Source organism: Equus caballus, chromosome 17 (genome assembly GCF_041296265.1).
Source record: "Equus caballus isolate H_3958 breed thoroughbred chromosome 17, TB-T2T, whole genome shotgun sequence".
Classification (NCBI taxonomy): Eukaryota; Metazoa; Chordata; class Mammalia; order Perissodactyla; family Equidae; genus Equus; species Equus caballus.
In genome coordinates, this window is record NC_091700.1 from 89205108 (window position 1) to 89227463 (window position 22356).

The window sequence follows — 22356 nt, forward strand, 5'->3', positions numbered from 1 at the left end:
AAACAGCCCCCCCTAAAACAAACACAAAAGCCCTCCCCCAACCCCAAACTCTGCTTCACAGCTGCATTTTGTTCCCGGGACTGTTGGTGTCACTAGAGCCTCTCTTTTTGCCATTCTAGAAGCTATTGTAAAGGACTTGTCAAGCCTATTAATTTTTCAGGCAGGACAGATCAAGCCTGGCTTTGATGGTGCTATTTCCTAATTTAGTATTCAAAGGTGAAGAATCCTTACCTTCTCTTCACTCTTTACATAATTAAAAGTGGTTTCTTTTTCCAGTGGCAAAGACCTAGCATGTGTAGTATTTTCTGAAGTGAAAGGTCTAATTTTTAATATAACATCTGTTCTTATGCTCTTTACTAAACATGACCAATATTTCTTTTTTGCTGGTACTTAGTTGTATACCATTCACCCTGCATTTTAATTTTCGACAGTTGGGGTTATAAAGTGTGTTCCCCCTCTAGCTCATTTCCCTTAGTTTAAATATATGTATTTCTGTTCTAACATAGTACAATTAAAAATCAAACTCTAGAATCATTGATTGCCCTCACTTGTCCATGACTCTCGATTTTATTTTACACTCGAGTATTCTAAAGTTCACTTAAGTGGACTTTCACATGTTTCCATCTGCTGTGTTTAATAGCAAATTGTGACCCTCAAAACCACTTCAGGGCCTTTTGTGTTCTTATCTGTGCATTTCAATACCTTCTGGGGAAGTGCCTTCGGTTTCACTACATATGCAAAAATCCTGGCTAGAGTTTTTTGACACCCCCTCTCCATTTGTTGGTGGAGCCCTGTTTTCCATTGTCTGGTTGTTGATGTTGGCAAAAGTCATTTGTTTAACGATGCTAGGGATACTATGCCTTATTCTTTATTGGAATGAAATCGGAAAATATCCTGGAGTGTTTTAAAAATTAGTGCATGCCGTTGAAACTGTTACATTTTCTCGTAGTTTATTTTCCCCTCATAAGGTGGATAATATTTTAAGGGTACTAGGTAGTAATAATCACCAGAAGCCAATTAAAACCGCTAGGATTCTATCAAAAACCTGTTTGGCAGCATGAATAATTGATATCTGGAAATAAAGCAGCCGCTCCTTGTGCAGGGCCCTGCTGTACACGACTGGGCACTGTTAGCAGTCCCTGTCCCTCCAAGAGGCAGGGGACGATTCCTGAGCCTTATGTCACTTGGGTTTTAAAAACTTGATAATAAGGCTAGACGCAAACAGATTTTAAAAAGCCTCTCCTTTGCCTACGGGTGGAAAGGAATAGTGACGTTATTTTCAGGTGTTTGAGCATCTTAGAGAAAAGGAACAAATACCCAGACTCCTCATGAACTAGGTGTGAACGGAATAAATCGAGGCACTGTCCTGACCCATCCAGCTTTTTTTAAGTGATGTAATTAAAAAGGACATCTGAGAGCAAATTTATGAAGTTGTTATGGCAACTGAAACACTTGCGCTGAAATGTGTGTATCTGGAAACATGAAGGATTGCAGGAAGCCGGAGAAATAAGCACGACACTGTATTTGGGAAGGGCGGTGGAACAGTGGTAGCCAAATATTATTCCTCTGTCAGTCATCATTCAGGATTACTGCCTCAATTTTCACTTCTTAAAATGTGTGGTGATGGATGCTTTCCCAGACCGTGTCGCCCGAAGTCGCCATGCCTTGTACCAGCGTTTCTTGGTCGTTTGACCTGTTGAGAACACACTCTGCATATTGTGTTCAACAGGGAGATGCATTTAGAGTGGCCTCAGTATTGGCCCACAATTTATTTTACACTTCTGTGTTCTCATATTAACGTTCTTGGTTGTGAATAATCTCTATGGTCTTTTCATTCACTATCTCCCCCTACTCAAGCCACCACCGGTCACCAGCAAACAGCAGCAGCAGCGCTCAAAGGAAGCAAAATATTTAAATATGCTCTAGAATTCTCCGCTCTGATCTAAAAGCTGTATGTCCCTTCTACATGATTTGTTTTTATCTTCACTTCTCATGCTTTTTTATTTTCCTTTCCAGTGCTGGCAAGAGTATTAAATAATTGTTCTTTTAAATCACAGGCAAGGATATTTAAAATTAACACCTACAAATTTGTTAATCAATACTTTATGCCACATCCAGAATGCTTCAACTTTTTTCAGTCATAAGATTTCAAATGTGTACAGTGTCCAGAGAATTGTTTAAAAATATTACAATTTTTTGCAATATGTTTTTTGCTTTGAATGAAAAGATAGTTAAATGTCAATTACAGTAATTTTAGTAGACTACCCCATGAGAAATATGCTATTTTAATTCTAAAAAAGGTTGGCACCGACAAATTCAAATGAAAATTTCTTCTTTACACACATTGGTTGTTGAGTGTTTATTTATAGTTATTTGGTTTCCTTGATTTTAAGCATAATACTTGTTACTTTGAATAGTCTTAATTCCTAAAGTTAAGCTAAGGGAAGCAAAAGAAAAGAAAAAGGTAAATAATTTTTAGAATATTTTATTTTCCTTAAGTCATGAATTGGAACTTTTTACTCTTACTGAAATTACTCAACAATTTTTTAGTTGGACATAAGGATATAATATAAAAAATACCCTTATGTAATGGAATGTTTTCCTGATTCTTTTAAAGACTGAGATCAACACATTTTTCCATTATATTGCAAAATTAACTACTGTTAATCTGTCAGACTAATTACTCATTTTAAATATTCTATTAACCCTGTGCATTTGTCTTTAAATCCTTTTTGGCATATGCACATTGAAGTGAGTCTATTTTCATATAACTTCCTTATTTTGAAAATCCATAGGTCAAAGATGATATCAAAAAAAGAATGTTTCAAGAATATTAAACATAAGAATTTGGAGTCTTTGCACATATTCTACAGTAATAAATTTCCTTTTTCCTTTCTTTAGCCTTTCCATTTTAAGGATAAAAAAAGAAGTATGATTTTGATGCTTCCAAAGTGGATACTATTTTATTTCAGGTGGGTCGTTTAATAGTTTGTTGATGTTTTCAAGGTCTCTAAACAAAGTCTGATGTGTTAACAGTCTTATTAACGATGTTAAAATAGAATTAACAGCTTGTGGATGCCTCCAGAGCACAATAGCCTGTCAACCTCGCCTGCCCCCTTATAAATTGTACCCCTGCTGTCTTCCCTTTGTTTCATGCCCAATCAGCAAACTAAACTTTTGTGGAGAGAGGAGGCAGTTCAAGTGTTTCTGCTGCAGCTGAAGGGAGGAGCTAATGTGGAATTTATTGGGAGACCAATCAGTGCGGGAGGGAAGAATGACCCCAAATTGGGAAGAAGGACTTTGTTGACCTGCTTGGCTCCCTGACCTTTCCTCGCTATTTCGTCGCTTTAAAGAGGTTTCCTCTGGTTGTCTCGTACTTTATGATGCTTTTACCAAACCCACAGAAGTTTTAGAAGTTTAGGATTATTTAAGATACTTCTCAGCACAGATTTAACTGTGCTGTGTGATTTTTAGTAATTTGACTAGATGTTAGAACTCAAAATCATTTTTTAAAATCTGACACAGCTGTTAATAGTTTCTTTTTTAAGAGGAATAGAATTTCATCAATTATCTTGAGCCAAAATAGATTCTAAATCTCTTCCAGTGTCTCTTCCCCATAGCTATTTTCATCAAGAGAGAATCAGGGTAGCTACTGATGTTAGACCGTTGGTCCTGTTTTGTTGAATTTACGCTTTGAAAAAACAGATTTAAATATTCTAAGTCTTTAAAACATTGTCATTGTCAGGCAGTGATCATAATGAGTTGAAAATAAAGATTTTCAGGAGAAGGCTTATTTTTTCATTATTATTGCTAATTTGACGAATTGTCACATTTAAAAGTACAGATTTATGGGATAACTTGACAAATGGGTGATACCATTTTATCTTTTGCCACCATCTGATTTAATAATGTGTAAAGTACAGCACATTTATAAAATATTTCCCAGTCTTACTTTACCTTACACCAGTTTTGGTAAGGGATAATAAGACATTGAGCATTAAGTATTTTTTAGATTGCACAAGCACTTTCTTTGTTCATTTATTGGTGTCATTTTCTCTTGTGTTTTTTTGTTTATATTTACTTTTAAGTGGGCCACTGTTCAGTGGCTCAAAATACAGTGCTGAGATCCGAGATAGTCACTGTTGGTACAAAGGAAAAACATCTCAGGCTGGATGTAGGACACTGAACATTTCTTTTAAACCAAGGCTAAATAAAATTTCTCAGATACATCCAGATATGGAGAATGACATATAGTTAAATGAACTGTGGTTTCAAAATATGATTATTTTGTCAAGGAATATGCTAGAATGAAAACGGGGCAGTGCAAGTTTATCACTTCTCTTAGCTCACATTATGCTGCTTAGGTGAATTCCAAGGGAAATATTTTCTTATAGTTTATGAACCCTAGAGATATGCATCCATTGATTGAACAATGTATGAAACTGGAGCAAACAGGGCCTGGTCTGATACTGGCCACGTGTACAAGTATAAATAATAACATTTTCCGGTTGGCATCTTTGACTGTACGCTGCTTCTTTAGGTTCATATTACCTGGCCAACAAAGAATGTCTCTGTGGTAGTTCTCCCACGACTGTAACTGCTTGTCGTTTTTATCCGAAGTACTTGTTGCTGCCCACCCTCTGTCTCGGGACCTAGTGTGTCCTCATGTTCCACTACTGGGCAGCAGAACCATCTTGCAACCAAGTGTAGCTGACTTCATTTTTGGTGTGCCCACTGAGTGAGTGTTCCAGACCCTGGAGTTGGGGCCTAGGGATGTGGCCACCACACTGTCATGGAGACCAAACATCAGTACTGTGACCACCTGGTGGAAGTGTCTAGTGCGCGTCTGTGTGACTTGGGTACGCTGAGAAAGCCAAAGGGATTAACAACAAAGAAAGAAAGCTTGTCACCTTTGTGCGGAAGCCAGCTGGCATCTCACAGGGACAACCTGAGCTGCTCCATTGTCACTAAAGCTCGGTTTGGATGGATCCCATTTGCTTCTGCTATTCCAGGAGCTTGGTCACCATAGGGGAAGGGGGAGGAATGAACTGGAGCCCAGTGCTGGGACCCATCTTTTGTTTCAGGTGATGCAGGGAGGGATAAGACTGCAAATTTAGTGAAATTTTAATCATCAGTCCAGTTTTTCTCCTTAAAGACTTAGTAAATAGCATTTATCCTCCAAAAGTTCTTTTTGTGATTTATTTTATAAACTTGAAGGAAAAAGAGAAAAAGTCAGTGGTCTCAGCATTTCCCTTAGTTGGTGACCTAAACGGATTGTAACTCTTCATTGCTGACATTTACCGAGACAAATCAGGGTCATAGACGTGGAGCTGTATCTTAGCCCCGGCACCCGTCCCTTCGGACGAAAGGTTTTGTGTGCTCCTAGAATTCTGAATTGGCCACAACTTTTAGGAAAGTAGAGGGGACAAATAAAGTTTCTGACAATTGACTGTTTGCTTCTGCATTTTAAAATTTGTCAAATGTAGAAATAATTTTTCTCTGAATCTTTGTAATTCCCTGAACTGGATACTTTAAAGCCAGTTGTGAAATGCAGCTTTAGAAAGAATTCATGTAAGTGTGCTTTTTTATTTAATCGTAAGGGAAATTTGGAGAAAGGATATTTTATTTTTCAGTAGTTTTTGTTCCATAAGGATATGAAATTATTGTTATTATGATTACTAATGATAGCTTATAGTTACACAGCACTTTAGGATTTTTAATGTACTTTTACAAGCATTATTACGTATAATCTTTGAAAAAGTTCTACAGAAAGGTATTAGTATCCTGGCTTTATAGATGAAGAAACAATAAATGCATATATTCATAACACACCACACAGTGCAGCTTTATATTTCCAGAGAATTCTATGTTTTAGGAAATATATTTGGTATGTAAAATGGCTAGAAAACACATATCTAGGACTGAAGCAGTTATTTTGGTTCCATACAATAGCTATAAAAGACGACAAAAAACAGGACTAAAATCATGTGATAATATGCAATTCTTCTTTTAATGTACAATTACGTGAATTTTGGTTTATGATTGCATCATTTTCATGTGTAAAATACTGTAATGTGCTGCATAATTGTAGCATGATAATAAAATAGGAAAATTTTCCCACATATTTTTAGAGATAGAAATTATAATCACAATATTATAGCAGAAGATTGTTTTCCAATTAAAGGGTAATCTAGTTTGTAGTTTATGATTTTTTGTCTTATGGAACCTCAAAATATATTGACTCTTAAAAATAATATTTTTTTCCCTTGCTTGTTAAGGACTAGGTAGCCAGAGTATTTGTTTTGGGGCAATTTGCTGCCGCAGTTCAGAAACAGAACTATATTATTGGGCACAGGAAAATCTGATTAGTGTTTCTAAGAGTTATTATAGCACAGCAAGACAGGGAAGCAGTCCAAGGTGCTAAAGGTTGAAAAGCAATTGATAAAAACTAGGAAAAGATTTTGCTTAAAAAAAAATTACGTGTTTCTGAAGAATGATTAAAATTGTCTAAGCAATAGGCTTGACTACTTTTCATTATAATAGTTTCATATTATTTTCATAAAAATTATTTTGGTTGAGGGGAGTCGAGAAGGAAAAATTAAAATGAGAAAGAAGACAAAAAAAATCTCCTATTTTAGAGATCCAAAATCTTATCAATATAATTTTCAGTGAAAATATTATTAAACTTTCATGTGATAATCCTAAGAAAAGTCTCCACATATGGTCTCAGAGGTTTTAAAAAAATAAAACTCTGGGGAAATAATCATTTTATGAAAAAATGTCCATTTAGAATTTCACTAGGGTCACTCTTAGAATCAAAGTAAGCTTCGTTTCTATCTTTAATTGTGATAATCAAGCATACATTTTGCATTCTACAAGTTTAGAGGAGAAAAAAACTATTGGTATTATGTGTTGGGGTTTTCTTTAAACAACTCTAACATCAAAATGGCCAAACTGTTGGACTGCTTCATGTTAAATAAAACAGATGGGATTCCCAGATCGTGCACCGTTCAGCCGTTTGATGGAATTCGCGCCACCCTGACCAGCGAGCCCAGATGGCGCTTAAATCTGTCACTCTTTAACGACCCTACTGTTTTTTAAAAATATTTTTATATTTGAGCCCATTCGGTTAATCTGAGAGATTAATCATTTCCAAGTTATGTCTGGAGAGGGATTTACTGGGGGTTTCATTTGGAGGAGCTGAGGATGAGAAGAATGAGGAGACCTCCCAAACACAGGTCCACCTGGTAGAAGGAGCTTGGGACTGGAGGCCTGGTGGACCCTGGGCTTTGGAACATTTTCTAGGCAGCAAGGCTGAGAAGGCCACATAGAGAATAGTAGGAATAGGGGTTCAAGGAGGAGGGGACGGACATTTGGAAGGGCCTGGAAGGAGTGGAGATAAATAGATGTCACCCAGAGAAACTATTTCGTTGCCAAACTTAGACCCTAGCAGGGGGCCGAGGGCTGACTGTAACCACACCAGGGTGGCTCTGAGCAGTCTGACCCTCACCAAATCGGGATGACACCTGTGGGTGTGCCACCTGGAGCAGACGCCAGAGATCGGGTCCAACATGATAAGACTCTCTGAGATGGTTCTAGAAAGAACCTGTTTTGCACCAGAACTTTCACAAATCCCACAGGGTTTTTCCCTGAAGGTTTTTTTTCTTCTTTCTTAAATCATTATTTTGAGTCATTCTGCTGAAATGCTTCAGTGATTTGGGGCATGAGATGCTGGCCGGCTCCTCCCTCCAGAATCTCTAACCTTGGATACACTTGCAGAGTGGCTTGGAACTGCTTTCTATTCCTGCTGGGACGGGAAAGGGAAAAATGAATGGTTTTTCATTATGCAGACTTGATTTTTTTTTTTTTTTTGCACTTGAATCAGATGTAGCAGGTGTCAAAATATGGTACGGAATTTACGCCCTTAATGTGAAAATTTCCGCTGCCACCAAAAGCCACCAGAGATGGGTACACCTACCTACATTAACAAAATTTAAAATTTCCTGCTGACCTAAAGGATGTTCTTGGTGGTATTTAGGCTGCTCTGTGGTGGTTTTCCTGTTTGTCACAAGATGCTGTCTATATGTGGAGGCATATAGGACGTGCTTGTGGAAAGCATGCTGACGTGTCTCACCTTTCCTTGTGTCAGGGCACATGGAGATGAAGTCCCAATGCCTGTGCCCCACCTGAGTGTCTGCACACCAGAATTCGGCTTCAGAGGTTCTCCCACCTAAATTAAATGACCTTCTTGTAGACCCAAAAATGAGCAGAGAAGCAAGTTGTGTTGGGAGGTTCTTTTGGAAGCTTTATAGTTCTGGGGGTCTTGGGGACTCAGAGTCTGTCAGAAATCACTGCTCTTCCAGAATACAGTGAGAGCTGACACTTGTAATTAACCCCTCATGTGTAACCATCCCATGGGGATGAAGCTAGGTAAGTTCTGAACAGAGTGGAAGAAAATAGAGCACATAATCTGTTGTTTTCACTTTAAGTCTACCGTAAGCATATAACTATTATGGTTCCTCCCTCTCTCTCCCTCTCTGCCTCTCTCTCTCTCTCTCTCTGTCTCTGTCTCTCTCTCTCTCACACACACACACACAGCCAGATTATGGAAAGGATTGCGGTATAGTCCTGCTTAAAGGATATTGCTTTTTATAGACAGTAAACTGCCATGGGAAGTGTGGAGAGGCCACCCTGCATCTAATTCTGTAACAGGTTTAGGATTTGATAGTAATCAGTAAGCCACAATTTTGTGTGTATGTGTGTTAGGTGTTGGTCTGAATTTCCTAGGTAGTCTTTGGGTGTTTACAGAATAAAATCAAACATTTTAGTGGAGGCAACTAATGCCCACATTAAAAATTATTTTTATGAAGTCATATAATGTATTTGGTATTATCTAAAAAACTTTCTTACCTTTTTGACTAGATATTCCTAATAGTCAAAATAAACATTCTTTTTGGGACCAGCCTGGTGGTACAGTGGTTGAGTTCGCACGTTCTGCTTCAGTGGCCTAGGGTTCGCCAGTTTGGATCCCGGGTGCAGACATGGCACCACTCGTCAAGCCATGCTGTGGCAGGCATCCCACATATAAAGTAGAGGAAGATGGGCACGGATGTTAGCTCCAGGCCAGTCTTCCTCAGCAAAAAGAGGAGGATTGGCAGCAGAGTTTTGCTTAGGGCTAATGTTCCTCAAAAAAAAAAGTAAACATTCGTTTTAAAATTTTACCAATCAACTCATTCCACAATCACTTGATTACCTGTAAAGACTAAAATCTCCCCAATATTACAGTTGGCGAATGGTGGTCTGTTTTGGAACAAAGAATATGTATATATTTGAAGAATTTTGTGGCCACCTGAGAAATAAGGCTTTTGCCCAACATTTTTTATGAATAAGTATGAAAAAATGAGGAGCAAAAATAAAACTTCACCCTTAATGAACTGTTGGCTGTTTGGACAAGATGAATGTGTTTCGATAGAGGGAAGAAAGAAAAAAACACTCTTGTCTGTGTCTAAACTCCCTCCCTGGGCATGAGGCTGGCACAGCAACCCCAGCTAGAGGGACGAGCTGAGGGTGGCCCGGCCAGGTCTGAGGTGCTAGAACCAATTGAGGAAATAGAATTAAGGGATAAAACCAAACTCAAAGACCATGATACGGTCGAATCAAGGTGTTAATTTAGATGAAGAGTAGGAGGGACAGAAGCTGGGTTCAGAGCAACCAGGCAGCTGGGCGAGCTGGTTCAGGGTGGAAGGCAGGAGACAGCCCTGGGGGGTGACCTCAGCTGCCACGCAGAACCACCAGTGCTTTTATAGGGCCCTGAGCTTGAACGAGGAGTGAGGCATGAAGGGCCCCAAGACACCGAGATGAACATGTGGGCTGTCCTTCCTTCCTTCCAGAGCCTTCTCTAGCCATTTGCAGAAATTCCACAGGCTCTTTTTTACAGCATCCTTTAAGAATTAGAGGGGAAATGTCATCAGCCTTAAAACAGTTGGGTATTCCTAGGAACCCTAGTTTTCCAAATAGGAAATACAAAATTGAGTGGTGGTTTCAAATTATTGTTTTGTTTTCTTCACCTCTGAAAGATTTCCTGGTTCACTGAGAGCCTTCCTTCAACTGTGTGGATATTATAAAGTTTCTTTTTCATTCCCCATAGAGATCCCTATTTTTAGCTTTTCAGAGCTGTTACAACTGAGATATAAATGGTATTCCGCACCCCACACAGTACCCAGCTCAGGATCAGAGAGCGAGTTCCTGGAACTGCAAGACAGGCTGGTCTTAGTCAATCTGTCAGGTTTCCTTATAGGCATGTTTTCTCATTCTATTATTTAATTTTAGTGAAAGGTCTCTTAGAAATTTCCATGTGTATAAATGATGCTTAAAAAGTTCTTACTCTCAAGATTATTTTATGTGGAATTTCCCATGGCAGTTATCATTTCCTGAAACATAACTTGTTTGCCATTTCTAGACACATGGTCTAAAAACAGACATCCATCAGCCCCACCCTTCATGAAGGATGGGAGACTTAATGAAGGGCTTTGGACTGCCAGGTAGTTAGAACTGAGCCTGGGGGAGCCTCTGGGAGTTTTCATACTGGGATACTTTTCTTACTTGGAGGGGTATGATTGCATTTTAAGAATATTACTCCATAGCAGTGGGCAAGATAAATTCAAGGGTTTGGTGGAGCCCAGGGAAAGACTGGCAGCAGAAAAGCTAAAGTTAAGAAATTATTGCTGAAGTTCTCTTCGAAGGTGACAGAGACCCAAACTTGTGGATGGAAGCCATGTGTGAGAGACTCGCCTTCTGCCTGGACTCCTTTCCCTGAAACGTGCACCCTGAAAGCAAGTTACTATGCAAACTTTTAGTAATCTATATAATGACCTTGGAGTGGTTAATGCACATTCCTTTGCTTCCTGGTTTTAATTTGGTGGCAGCAGAGCGTAATGGTTAAGAGGATAGGCCCCAGGGGTTAGAATCCTGTCATCGTATTTGTTGCTCTGTGACCCCAAGCAAGTTACTTGGTTTTTCAGATTCTCAGTTCTCTCATTTGAAAAATGAGGATAAGGAAATAATGATCAAATGAGAACAAATATCTAAACTTCATTGCGTGGTACACAGAACTCAGTCATATAACTATTAATCATAATTTATTATAATTAGTATTGATAGCAATCATAATGGAAGCCATTTAATACATTTAGCTTTGGGATACAAAGTTTACTGATAGTAAGAGATATGTTGGCGCTTGAGATGATAAGCAGTCCTTCACATTCTGTGGGGCTACTCATATTTTTAAATGATATTTGTATTTAAAATGAAACTGGGACAACCATTAAAGTTTGCACAAAAATGTATTATAAAGAATCATATTGAATATATTAAGAGCTTTGTAATGAGCCACTTCTCAGTTCCCAAATTACTTGACCCACCAGCCACATCTGGCACAATCACCACCCCCTACCCCATCTTGATATATTGTTTGCACTTGATTTCCAAGACACACACTCCTTGGTTATCATCCTTTCTTACTGCTTGCTATTTTTCCATCTCCTTTGCTGGTTCTTCCCTCCCACTTCCCCCAGTCCTGCCCCTTAATGTTGGAGTCAGCCCTGGATCTGTAGCCTTACACTCACTCCCAAAGTGACCCCATCCATTCTTACTGCTTTAAACACCACCCCTATGCTAGCAACTTCCACATGTAGATCTCCAGTTCAGGCCTCTCTCAAATGCCAGACTCCTGTATTCAACTGCAAACTTGGCATCTTCCCTTGGATTTCTAATAGATAGCTTCAATTCAACATGTCCAAAGCTAAACTCCTGATTTTCCCTCTCCTTCAGCCCCAATACCCAAGAAAACCATGCTCCATCTATAGCCTCTTCCGTCTCATTTGAAGGCAACTCTTTCCTTCCAGTCACTCAAGCCAAAAACTTTGACAGTCATCCTTGACTCCTCTTTTATTTCCAACTGAGAAACATTCAATCCACGAGGAAATTTTGTTGGTTCTGCTTCAGAAAATATTCAAACTACATCTCACCACTTCTCACTCTGGTTTCAGCCACCATCAGCTCTCACCTGACTCAAGGTAACCTATCCTTCCTGGTCTTCTTGCTTCTACCTTGTCCCCTACAGTCTATTCTCAACAGTTTCCAGGGAGATTAGTTTAAAATATGAGTCCTATCATGCTTCTCCTTTGCTCAAAACTCTATGGGGGTTTTCTACTTCACTTGGTGTAAAAGTCAAAATCCTCACAGTGATTTGGCCCCCTTTACCTCTCTCATCCCATCTCCTACTGCTCTGCACCCCTTTCTCACATCACACCAGCCCCCCCAGACCTCCTTGCTATCCTTGGACACAGGGCTGTTCCCTCTGCCTAGAGCACTCTTCTCCCGGAATATGTGTATATATAAGATACATAAATAGCTCCCTCCTTCAAGCCTTTGCTCATATTTCACCTCCTCAAATGGGGCTTATCCTTCCCACCCTGTTTAAAATTGCAACCTGATTCCCACCTCCACCCATTTCCTTGGGCCTGCTGCACCTTTTCTTTCACCATCTTCTAAAATTCTGCATGGTCTGCTTATTTATTGTCTCTGTTGTTTGTTGTCAGGCTGCTAAAACGTAAGCTCCTGGACGGGGGGCATCTTTGTTCTGTTCACTGATGGATCTCAAGTGCCTAGAACCTGGTAGTTCCCCAATATGTATGTGTTGCATGAATAAATGACTGCTGACAATCCCACTGGACCCATCACCTGCCAACATTTGTTTAATGGAGGTTTTTGAGTTAAGGGCATAAAATTTTACTACACAGATTTTTAAACAAAATGAACAGTGGGGAAAATTGAGGTAAAGAGTTATTGCTGCTGCTGTTTAATATTTATTATAGCCCTGAAACATGCTAGGTGACACAGAGCTTCTCTCAACTCCATGAGTCTTAGAATGAAACTGTGGATGTTGGGATATTTATGTTCGTCTAGGAAATGAAAATTTGCAGGTAAAGGAGGAGAATGTGCTCTAGACTTCCCAAGAACTTCAGTAGCAACATTTGGAGCAGAGAGGAAAGGTTAGATTAGAGAGAGGTCCATCAGACTCAAGTAGTCTTTGAGATGTTCAGAGGTCTAGGTGGTACTCCACCCCGCAATGACACGTGGAGATAGCCTTTAAACAGGGAGAGAGTCTGAAAACAGCCAGTGCTACACAAGGAGAAAAGTGAAAGTGGCCTGCCTATGTTGTGTATAATGCTGGTCTTCTTGTCAGTAAAATGTATTGCTGAGTTTAGAAACAAGAACTTTGATCTTATTCACAATTTGCAATTTTAGAAATGTTATGTGAAATTTTCCAGTGAGACTGAAGAAGCACTGCCATATTCTAAGTCAAAATTTTAGATATTGAAAAACTTATTGTTATGGCATTTTCTGATTAAGACTAAAGAAATTCCCAAAGAAAAAATCTAGGGGCTGGCCCAGGGGTGTAATAGTTGAGTTCGTGCGCTCCGCTTCAGTACCTCGGGGTTCATAGGTTTGGATCCTGGGCATGGACCTACATACAGCTCATCAAGCCATGCTGTGGCGGGCATCCCGCATACAAAGTAGAAGAAAACTGACGCAATGTTAGCTCAGGGACGATCTTCCTCAAGCAAAAAGAGGAAGATTGGCAAAAGATGTTAGCTCAGGACCAATCTTCCTCAAAAAAAAAAAAAGAAAAACTCTAAAGTAGTCAACTACAGTGTATTTGGCTTTTCTTGAAAAGGGCTTTAATAGGGGCTAATCATAACATAGCTATTATTAATAATAATAATAGCTTACAGCTTAATAATAATATAGCTCTCTTAAAGAGCTATATCATCTTCTATAAAACAAGACAGATCTGACACTGAGGCATCACTGAGGAGGCCTGCAGCACCTGCTTCAGAGGTGACATCTCACCATCCCTGTGTTCACAGCTGTAGCTAGCGTAGGTGGTGCTTCGGGTTAAAAATAAAAGTATTAATGATCAATTATGATTTATACCTCTGGACCTTTAGCATGGCTTGCATCTAGCATCTTTTTTTCTTTTTTTTTAAATTATAAAAAATCTATGTCCTGTCCCAATCCTTGGTCAAGAGGAGACCTGGCATTGGCCTCAGCTACTCAACCGCTGTAGGGTGTGCTGGGCAAAACCGGCCCATACAGTTAGTTTTCTACTTTCTTGCTAATATTACCAAATAGCCTGTATCAGAATTGCTGCAATTTCAGGTCAGAGGTCAAAACATGAGACAAAGTTGACAAGTAGGACCTGGAGCACACATTGTTCTCCTTTCTTTCCCAGGTCCCTAGGTTCCTAGAGCTATTTCGGCCATAGTTGCTGTTGCGTTACTGCAGTGCTAAATGAATGAGTGTTTTTCTTTGTTCTGTTTTGGAGCATAATTCTGTAGTAAGCTGCATCAAAAAGGGCTGAGAGTGAGGGAGAGAATCCACTTGCATTGGCTTACTGAAAAAATAAGGTTATTTCAGATTCCAGGTCATTGTTTACTTTTAGCTGCATAAACATCTTCGAGTACATTTTCTTACAGCATCTCCAAAATAAAGATGCCAGGAAAGGCAGCCAAATACATTGACTTTGTTGTGGGGGCGGGGAAGACATAATTACCTATCAGTCCTTGGATTTACTTCTGGGGAGCACCAATTAAAAATCTCAAACATGTGGCTTTTTCAGTGAAATTATATTAATATGAAAGAGGTTTATCAAATATGATTGCATGTGTGTGCGTGTTCATGTGTGTGTGTGTGTGTGTGTGTGTGTGTGGTTTTAAATATTTCCATAATGAGTTCCCAAGTGCTTTTTTGGCCGTGGTTATTAAAGCTTGTGCGTTTGCGATTTATTTGGCAAAATGCCTTTAGTGAAGAAAGAATATAGTGTTCTCTTGGTTCTCTGCCCGAAGTAATTTTGGAGAAGTCTGTGACTGTGTTCAGTTCATGTCATTCATTGGAGACAAGTCTTGTAATTACATTTGATCACAATCAGTTTACAGTTGTTTTATCATGTTTTCATGCTGAATATCTACTCAGACATCATAGCAAAACTTAATGGCTACTGTTTTATTTGTACATAAAATGTTTTATAGCCTTTTTTGCAATACACATCGGGTTTCAATCATCACTGCATAGTGAGAGGAAAGCGATGGGTAAAGAACTAGCAAAAATCTTTAACTACATAGAATTTTATTTCAAGTCACCTTGCCATAAAAGATATTGAATGTATTTTGTGGCTTTTTCCCTTGACATGTTAACCATTGCGGAAGGGTTACAATATTTGGAGGAAACCATATGAAATGCAGAACTTAATTCACCTAAGATGGTTTACATTTGTGTTCATTTTCCATTGGAAATGGGTAAACCAATATTTTGAATGTCTCCTAGGTAAGAGAGTAAAAGGTAGCATATTGTTATTCTTGTGATTTAAAGGCAGGTTATCTTCTTAAACCTAAGGCTAAACATTTCGTCATTGTTGTTTCAGAAATTCTGCTCTAGCGCCTGCACTGTGTGGCCGAGTTATGGCACAGGATGTTATTTACAGCTACCAAATGCTGCAGGCTCTCATGTATCAGACAGCCTTTTGCTGTCTGATTTGCAAATTGTGGAAGGCTTGCTTCACCGTGAATTTGGGTGAATTCACTAGTTATCTCCCAAGTGTCAATTCTTCCCATTCCTTATTTTCCCCAAAAGGCTGGTCCCCGGGCTCTTCCGGGAACTGCTGTTGGTCTGTACGTTTGAGTCTTCCTGGTTGAAGAAGCTCCTTTTAGAAAACTGTAATTAATGGGAAACTTTGACATCCAGCTGAGAAAATTAGTTTGCATCAAAAAAGGCAAGATAGAGGATTAAAGAAATTTTAGTCCTAATCTAATTAACACCAATTAAAAGATGCAGATGAATTTGCACCAACAAATTGTTAATTATACACCAATTTGCCTTTTCTACAACCAAATCAAAATTAGGAAAGTAGTATTACCTTTTTTCTTTTAGGAGACTTCCAGAGTGAGTTTGTTACAATCATCTTTTGTGTAATTAAAGAAAAGGTAGGCGGTAAGAGTTAGTGTGAAATATTTCACTCTCCTGATATTTTCATGTAGGTTAACTCTTTAAAGACAGAAAGGACTGGATAATTCTCCTAGCATTCATTCACTTACCTACATCTAATGAGGACCTACCACGAGCTGAGTCCTTGCTCCATGCAGTGAGAAACCGAGAATGTACGCAGCAATTGGTTTTCTCATTCAGAATATTTTCACTGTGTTGCTGATATACTGCTCCTTAGAAAAAAGCCTTATGACCTAAACTGTACAGCTAATTAAACTCTGCCCTGGATACATGTTATGAAGAGAGAATTGAGCTTTTTTTTAGGCCTCAAGAAATGCTCTTTAATGTCACAGACCTCCTCTTTAACAATGTGGCCTTTTGGGGTATTCTGCGTACATCTACCTCACTTGGTGGGTCTGTGTTTCTGTTTATCAGAGTGTTACTCAGATGTCCACTGTACTGGAACTTTCTTTTAACCTTTTGAATCATTCTTATAGCTCCTCAGATGGTGATCTGAGCAATTGTGTAGGGGGTGGTGAAGCACAGACCTGTTGTATCTGCAAATGACACATCTGTCCAAGTATCACATAATGAGGAACCACGACCCACTTTATATAAACCATATTTCTTCTGTTTTTAAAATGGGAGGGGGTAGGAGGAGGGCAGTGTAGAAATGGGAAGAAGAGCGTATCTGTGGATTCCTCTAGCCATTAATTATATACAAAATTCAACAACTGCCCTCAGATTTCCAGGTGCCTGTTGTTAAACTTCATTCAATGAAAATATTTGGGTAACTAGGTCCTGGTGTGAGAAACAGTATTCTAAAGAGCAATGTATATTTCTGTCTAGTGTGTATACTTAGAATTTAAATAACAATATCTAAATGACCATGTTTTAATTTGGGAGCAATACTTAATATAAAAATTTAGGATGCTCGGTTTGCATTTTTCAATATTTATGCTGGAAAGTTTTGCATTCACAATTTCGGCTGAAAGCAAACTGCTGTAAAGTAGCTTTTACTGGCTGGTGTTTTCATGGGTAATGGAGGTTTAAAGTTGGCCTGCTAATGGGAGAATTTCAATATGGCAATACCTACAGCAACAAATGGAAGGTATTCTTTAAAGACAGTGTCCACACATTCACAAGAGAATATCTGATACCATCTTTGACTTCTAGAGTACTCATTGCACTTCTCTGTGCTCATGCCTGCAGGTCTCTGAGGATGCAGTGCACCCTTCCATAAAAACATATTCCCGTTTAATAGATTCCATGTGAACTATTTGGTGAATCAAGTTAGAAGGTGAATAACGTAGTCTGATGAAATGGTATTAGTACGGGTAGGACAGCAGTTGCCTGACTGATATTCCTGATACATTAAAATAAAAGAATGACACCTAAGTTGACCAAGTCTTATAAAACGCAATTATGCATGAAGCCTCCAAAAATAATTGACAAGGGCTGGTCAGCTAACAGACCAAATCTCTCACCCTAATCTGAAACCTAAAGTTTGTCACTATTAGTAGAAAAGCTTGTTTGTTTGATACCTAAGTAAGATCTTGAGTTATCCAAAGTACTTCTATCATTAACGATGACAATTCCACCAGAGTAGAATAGGAATTTGGAGCGTGTTCTCCGGTCCTACTACTGCACGCCTGTGGAATACCTGTGCTCCATGTCTAGACTTTCCTCTGACCAGCAGCACAGAAGTGGGATGGCCACTGAGATTAAGAGTCCTGTCTGTGGCCTTACGATGACTGCTTGTGTTTTTCTCACTAGCCTGAAACCTCAATCATGTTGGCATCAGGCTTGAACCAGATAAACAGCTTAGTTGCGGAAATGCTTCACATGTTTCATGTTTTACTGTGACCTAGTCTACATGCTCTTTTTTTTTTATCCCATTAAAGGAAGAAAAAAAATTACCGTTTTTTTCTATAAATTTTAATTTTTCTCTTGTGATTATTTTGGATCAAAGCCATAACATCAGAAGATGATGAGAGAAGTCATTGGTCTGTGAACAAAGTCTTTATGAAGGATGTAGCATTGCAATTGACTGAGTCTAAAGAGGCGTGAAAACTAAATGCAGTGAGTGATTTGGGATTGGATTATAGGCCAGAAAAGACTGGACGTAAATCACATTATTGGGACAGTTGATGACATTTGAATAAGGTCTGTAGAATAGATAACAGCATTGTATCAGTGTTATACTTCCTGATTTTGATCATTGTAGTGTGGTTGTAGAGAAGAGTGTCCTTGGTTGGGGGAGGTATTTGGGGTAAAGGGGCACCATGTCTACAACTCACGAATGGTTCAGGAGAAAAAATAAACATATATGTAATATATGAACATTGATCTATCAGTCAATCAAGAGAAGGCAGTCATGATAAAGCAAATGTGGCAGAATGTTAACAGTTGGTGAATCTGGGTGAGGCGTATTCAGGAGTTTTTTGTGCTATCCTTGCAGCTTTTCTGTTAGTTTGAAATTACTTAAAAATTTTTAAAAATCAAAGTAGAAATGCTGAGTTCTTCCCCAAAATTAATAAATGTTCTTGTGCGTGATTCTGGAAAGAAGTCAGAGGGTCTACTATGACAGGGACCCTCAGACGCTGCCCCTGCACACATGCAGAGGTTCAGTGGGAGCGATTCAGTCAGTCAAAAAGGATGGCTGAGGATGAACGGTGACCAGGGCAGACTGGTTATGTTCAACAGTTTAATGTATTCCCTCAAAATCTACCAGCCTGATGGAACCGGAACTAAATGATCTCCTCCGAGTCTGCAAATAACAAGATAAATGTTCCCAAGTCCATTTGTTTCTCGTGCACACTCTCTCCTGTAAGATTGAGCCACAGGTTAAGTGAACACCAGAACTGAAGTTCACTGTATTGTATGTTCTCTTTCAGACAGGACTTCACAAAGACTCTCTTTTATAAAGAAAACAACCAGCCAATAAAACAGTATTAGAGTACATTATATATGTGACCAATCATTTTATAAAACCTGATGCAAGCCTTCAGGCATAATTGGAGTTCTTAGCAAAATACTTTGGTTTTTAGTATTTCTATGACCCTCTAAGGGGGACTTAGCAATTACTCTTAAATTTTCAAAGCGGTGCATGGAGTTTTAGCTGTGTGACTTCCATTAAAGCCCATAGGAGTCTTGTTGCTAAAACATCACACAACTCATGAAAATGTGCTCCTTCTTGTGAAATTGTTAGAAGTAATGGGTATGGAAGTGTCGCCCGGTATTTCTGGTACATTTACAGAAACAAGGCTTTCTGCACTTGTTTCAAATCTTATACTTTTATAAAAACTCAACAGTTCCATAGGAATTGAAAAAAAAAAAACCTATTATATGTATTCCAAAAGTGAAGGGTAGAAAAATATAGTGGAACTGATAAAAAAAAAAAAAAATAAGTTCTAAAATAATTCTTCAAGAAAATCCAAATGTTTAAAAATATTTAGCATCTTTATTTCAAAATTAATGTAGCACTCCCAGATTTTTAAAGTATGCCTTAAAGTAATACCATTTTTAAAAAGTGACATTTAATGACAAACTTTCAGTGTAATCACATACAAGTTTTTGGGTTTTCAACCACCTCTTCTATTAAAACCTACAGAATTTAAGCATCATCTGAGCAAAACTTCACTCCTTCAGATAAGGGGGGTCATCCCAGGGCATAAGCCTTAAGGTTTGCTGAGCCCCCTCCCTGCCAGGAAGCTTACGCATATGCTCAGCTCAGTTGACATGGCATCAGCTTTGGCCTTGCTGGTGACCCAGCCAGGGACTCTCAGGGAGCACCCCAGTCCCTCTTATGGCAGAAACCTCTCTGGCGTTCTCTTTCCTCACCACTTTGGGGGACACTTGAGACCAGAAACTGGCCTCAGACGTAGACATATTTGTTTCAACACATTCAAAGAGAGAGAGGGAGAGAGAACGGAGGGATGAGAGAGGAGGGGAGAGCTCGATGACTACTTCTTGAGTTCATTTTTGTTGGCTCGGTTTCAGTGGTGCTGTGTTTTGCTGTAGATTCTTTACTAAGCAGTATTGAATTAGCATTTTCATTCATTATTGAATCTCCGCCTATAGGCATTATTTTCTCCTGAAATCTCCACTAAAGTCTGGACAGTAGATTTTAGGATAGGTTTTCAAAATGGAGAACTTGACGTAGAACCAATTTTTCAACACAGCGTTGAACAAATAGCATCAGTTAGGTGTGAGCTGTGCCACCAATTTGAAGTGTCCCAGCTGGGGCCAGAATTAGGGACTGTCTAAATAAGGGAATTTCAGAAAGGCAGGGGAGAATATCAAGGTACAAATGGGAGGAAATAAGCCATTGTTCCTTTAAAAAGCATAGTAACCTCAATAATGAGAGGCTATGAAATAGTTCTTTTTATAACAGTAACTTCTTAACTTCACAGCCCTAAGAGCTCCTAAGGGTCACTTGCAGAGAGCCCCAGGGCTACACCTGCCTTGCATAGATTAGGGCCTGCTGCAGCTGTCTTCATTTGCAAGACTAAGGTGTAGCCCGATGAGGCTATGGGTCTCAGCAGGGAGCCTTCTTTCTCAATCTCAATAGGCTGGCATTTCAGATTAAGATGGCCATGGCCAGCCAGGCTCAGAAATTGCAAGATGAGGCAGGTAACTATTTCCTGAGTTTTATGTATCAGACCTCACGAGGTATGAAGCGGGAACCCTTTATATACGGCTGCCTTGAATTAGCCATGCCTTTTCCAATCGGCCCTGCTGGAGGGCAGCTGCCTAAACCATCTAGCATATCCAGGGGCCAAGCTTGCCTTTGGCACACAGGCGTGTTTGTAAAGAGCGTGTGAGCGTATAGGATGATCTATTGATGAGGACAAAAGGGAATGCTCTTTGGAACTAACCCTCGTCAGCGTCAGTCTGCGGCTTGGATACGCTTCCTCTGTAATGTGCATTCGTTTCACAGAAAATACAATTAGGATAATTCTTGTGTGTTCTCTACAGGAAGGAAGTAGTATACTGCTTGTGAATGGTGGGCTAAATGAGGGAATCATTAAAGGCTTTTTAATAGACTTTTGAACCAAAGACATAAGGGACTATAGTTATGTTGCCTTAATTGAGAAATATTTTGCAGTATGAGGAGACTTAATCAAATTTTCATTACATACCTGGTCAGGGACTAGGCTGAATGTTTCTTTAAGCAATTTGATAAAATGCACATGGAAGACTTGTTAGTTTTGTGAGAATATGTATGAAGTGCTTATCATCTCTCCTGTGGGTGCCTGAGTATCAGATACTTGGTTTACTGTGTTGGGTTGAATGCTTCTGTTCTAATTTCTAATGAACTTTACCACGAGACTACTTGATCATGACTAAACCCAGGAACAATGCAAATGGAATTGCCCCCTGATGGGGAGGAATGGGCCCAGATGGCCCTTAAAAGGTGATAATTAGGAAATATAGCATATCTGAGTAGCTAGAAAGAGAGAAACTTGTTAAAGACAGTCAATCTGTTTGAAGCAATGGTCTTTCCCTTAATTATATGCATTTTCCTTTAGAGTTGCTTTAAAGTAAAATTTTCCCAGGAAAATTTTTTATTAGTAGTTAGAACCTAGAAACCACACATATTTTTTTGCTACTCTGTTTCAGATTATTTTAAAAATTCTTTCCTTCATACATTTTTTTGTTTTCTAGATCTGTGTAACAGACTTGCTGTGTGTGTTTTAGGGGGCTGTTTTAGGTTATTTTAGCTCTTATGCTAAAACAGTGGGGGAGTGATTAAAAGTGAGAAAAATATTGGTATATATTTGTAAACTGAGCTTTTAAAATTAAAATAGTTGCAGGATGTTACAGTCTGTGATTTCATATACTTTGTAAGATTGCCTTAAATGTATTGCCTTCTTGGCAGCAGAATTTCCAGATTCTTCTGGAATATGTCATTAGAATAATTTTACATATGACAAGTTGGACTTTTCAAGCATTATATTTTTATCTGAATTAGCATATTTGCATCTGCTAATGATATCATTCCTTTAGTCAGGTTTTTTTTTTAGTGTACAAACTTGGCATTATTAGAAGAATAACAAATGAACTGAGAATGAGAAAGTGGTGACATTAAGAGAAAGAGGAAATATATATCTCTTCCAGTTTCTACATGGAATGGAGGATGGTGAAAACAGCTGTTCCTAGGAATCAAGCATAGAGCACAAGCTATAATGGCCAGAAGGCAACTTTTTCTTCTTTGTAAAATCAGGAAGTAAAATTACAATGAAGTGCTAAATTACGTTATTCTAAATATCTTGGCAGTCGTATTTTGGCAGGTGAGTTGCTTTCCTG

The 22356-nt window shown here is 38.9% G+C and overlaps 1 protein-coding gene across 8 annotated transcripts in view; it reads left to right on the top strand.

The window, feature by feature from the left end:
• Positions 1 to 22356, top strand: part of CLYBL (citramalyl-CoA lyase) — a 229856-nt gene that overhangs the window by 43570 nt on the left and 163930 nt on the right. For 2 of the 8 annotated variants that reach the window (XM_070240416.1, XM_070240418.1), the window contains exon 2: positions 2902 to 2972. The exons of the other annotated variants lie outside the window; for them this stretch is intronic. In XM_070240416.1, the coding sequence (XP_070096517.1) occupies positions 2932 to 2972 (41 nt within the window). In that variant the 5' untranslated portion in view covers positions 2902 to 2931. The remainder of the gene's footprint in view (positions 1 to 2901; positions 2973 to 22356) is intronic. 8 annotated transcript variants of the gene reach the window in all.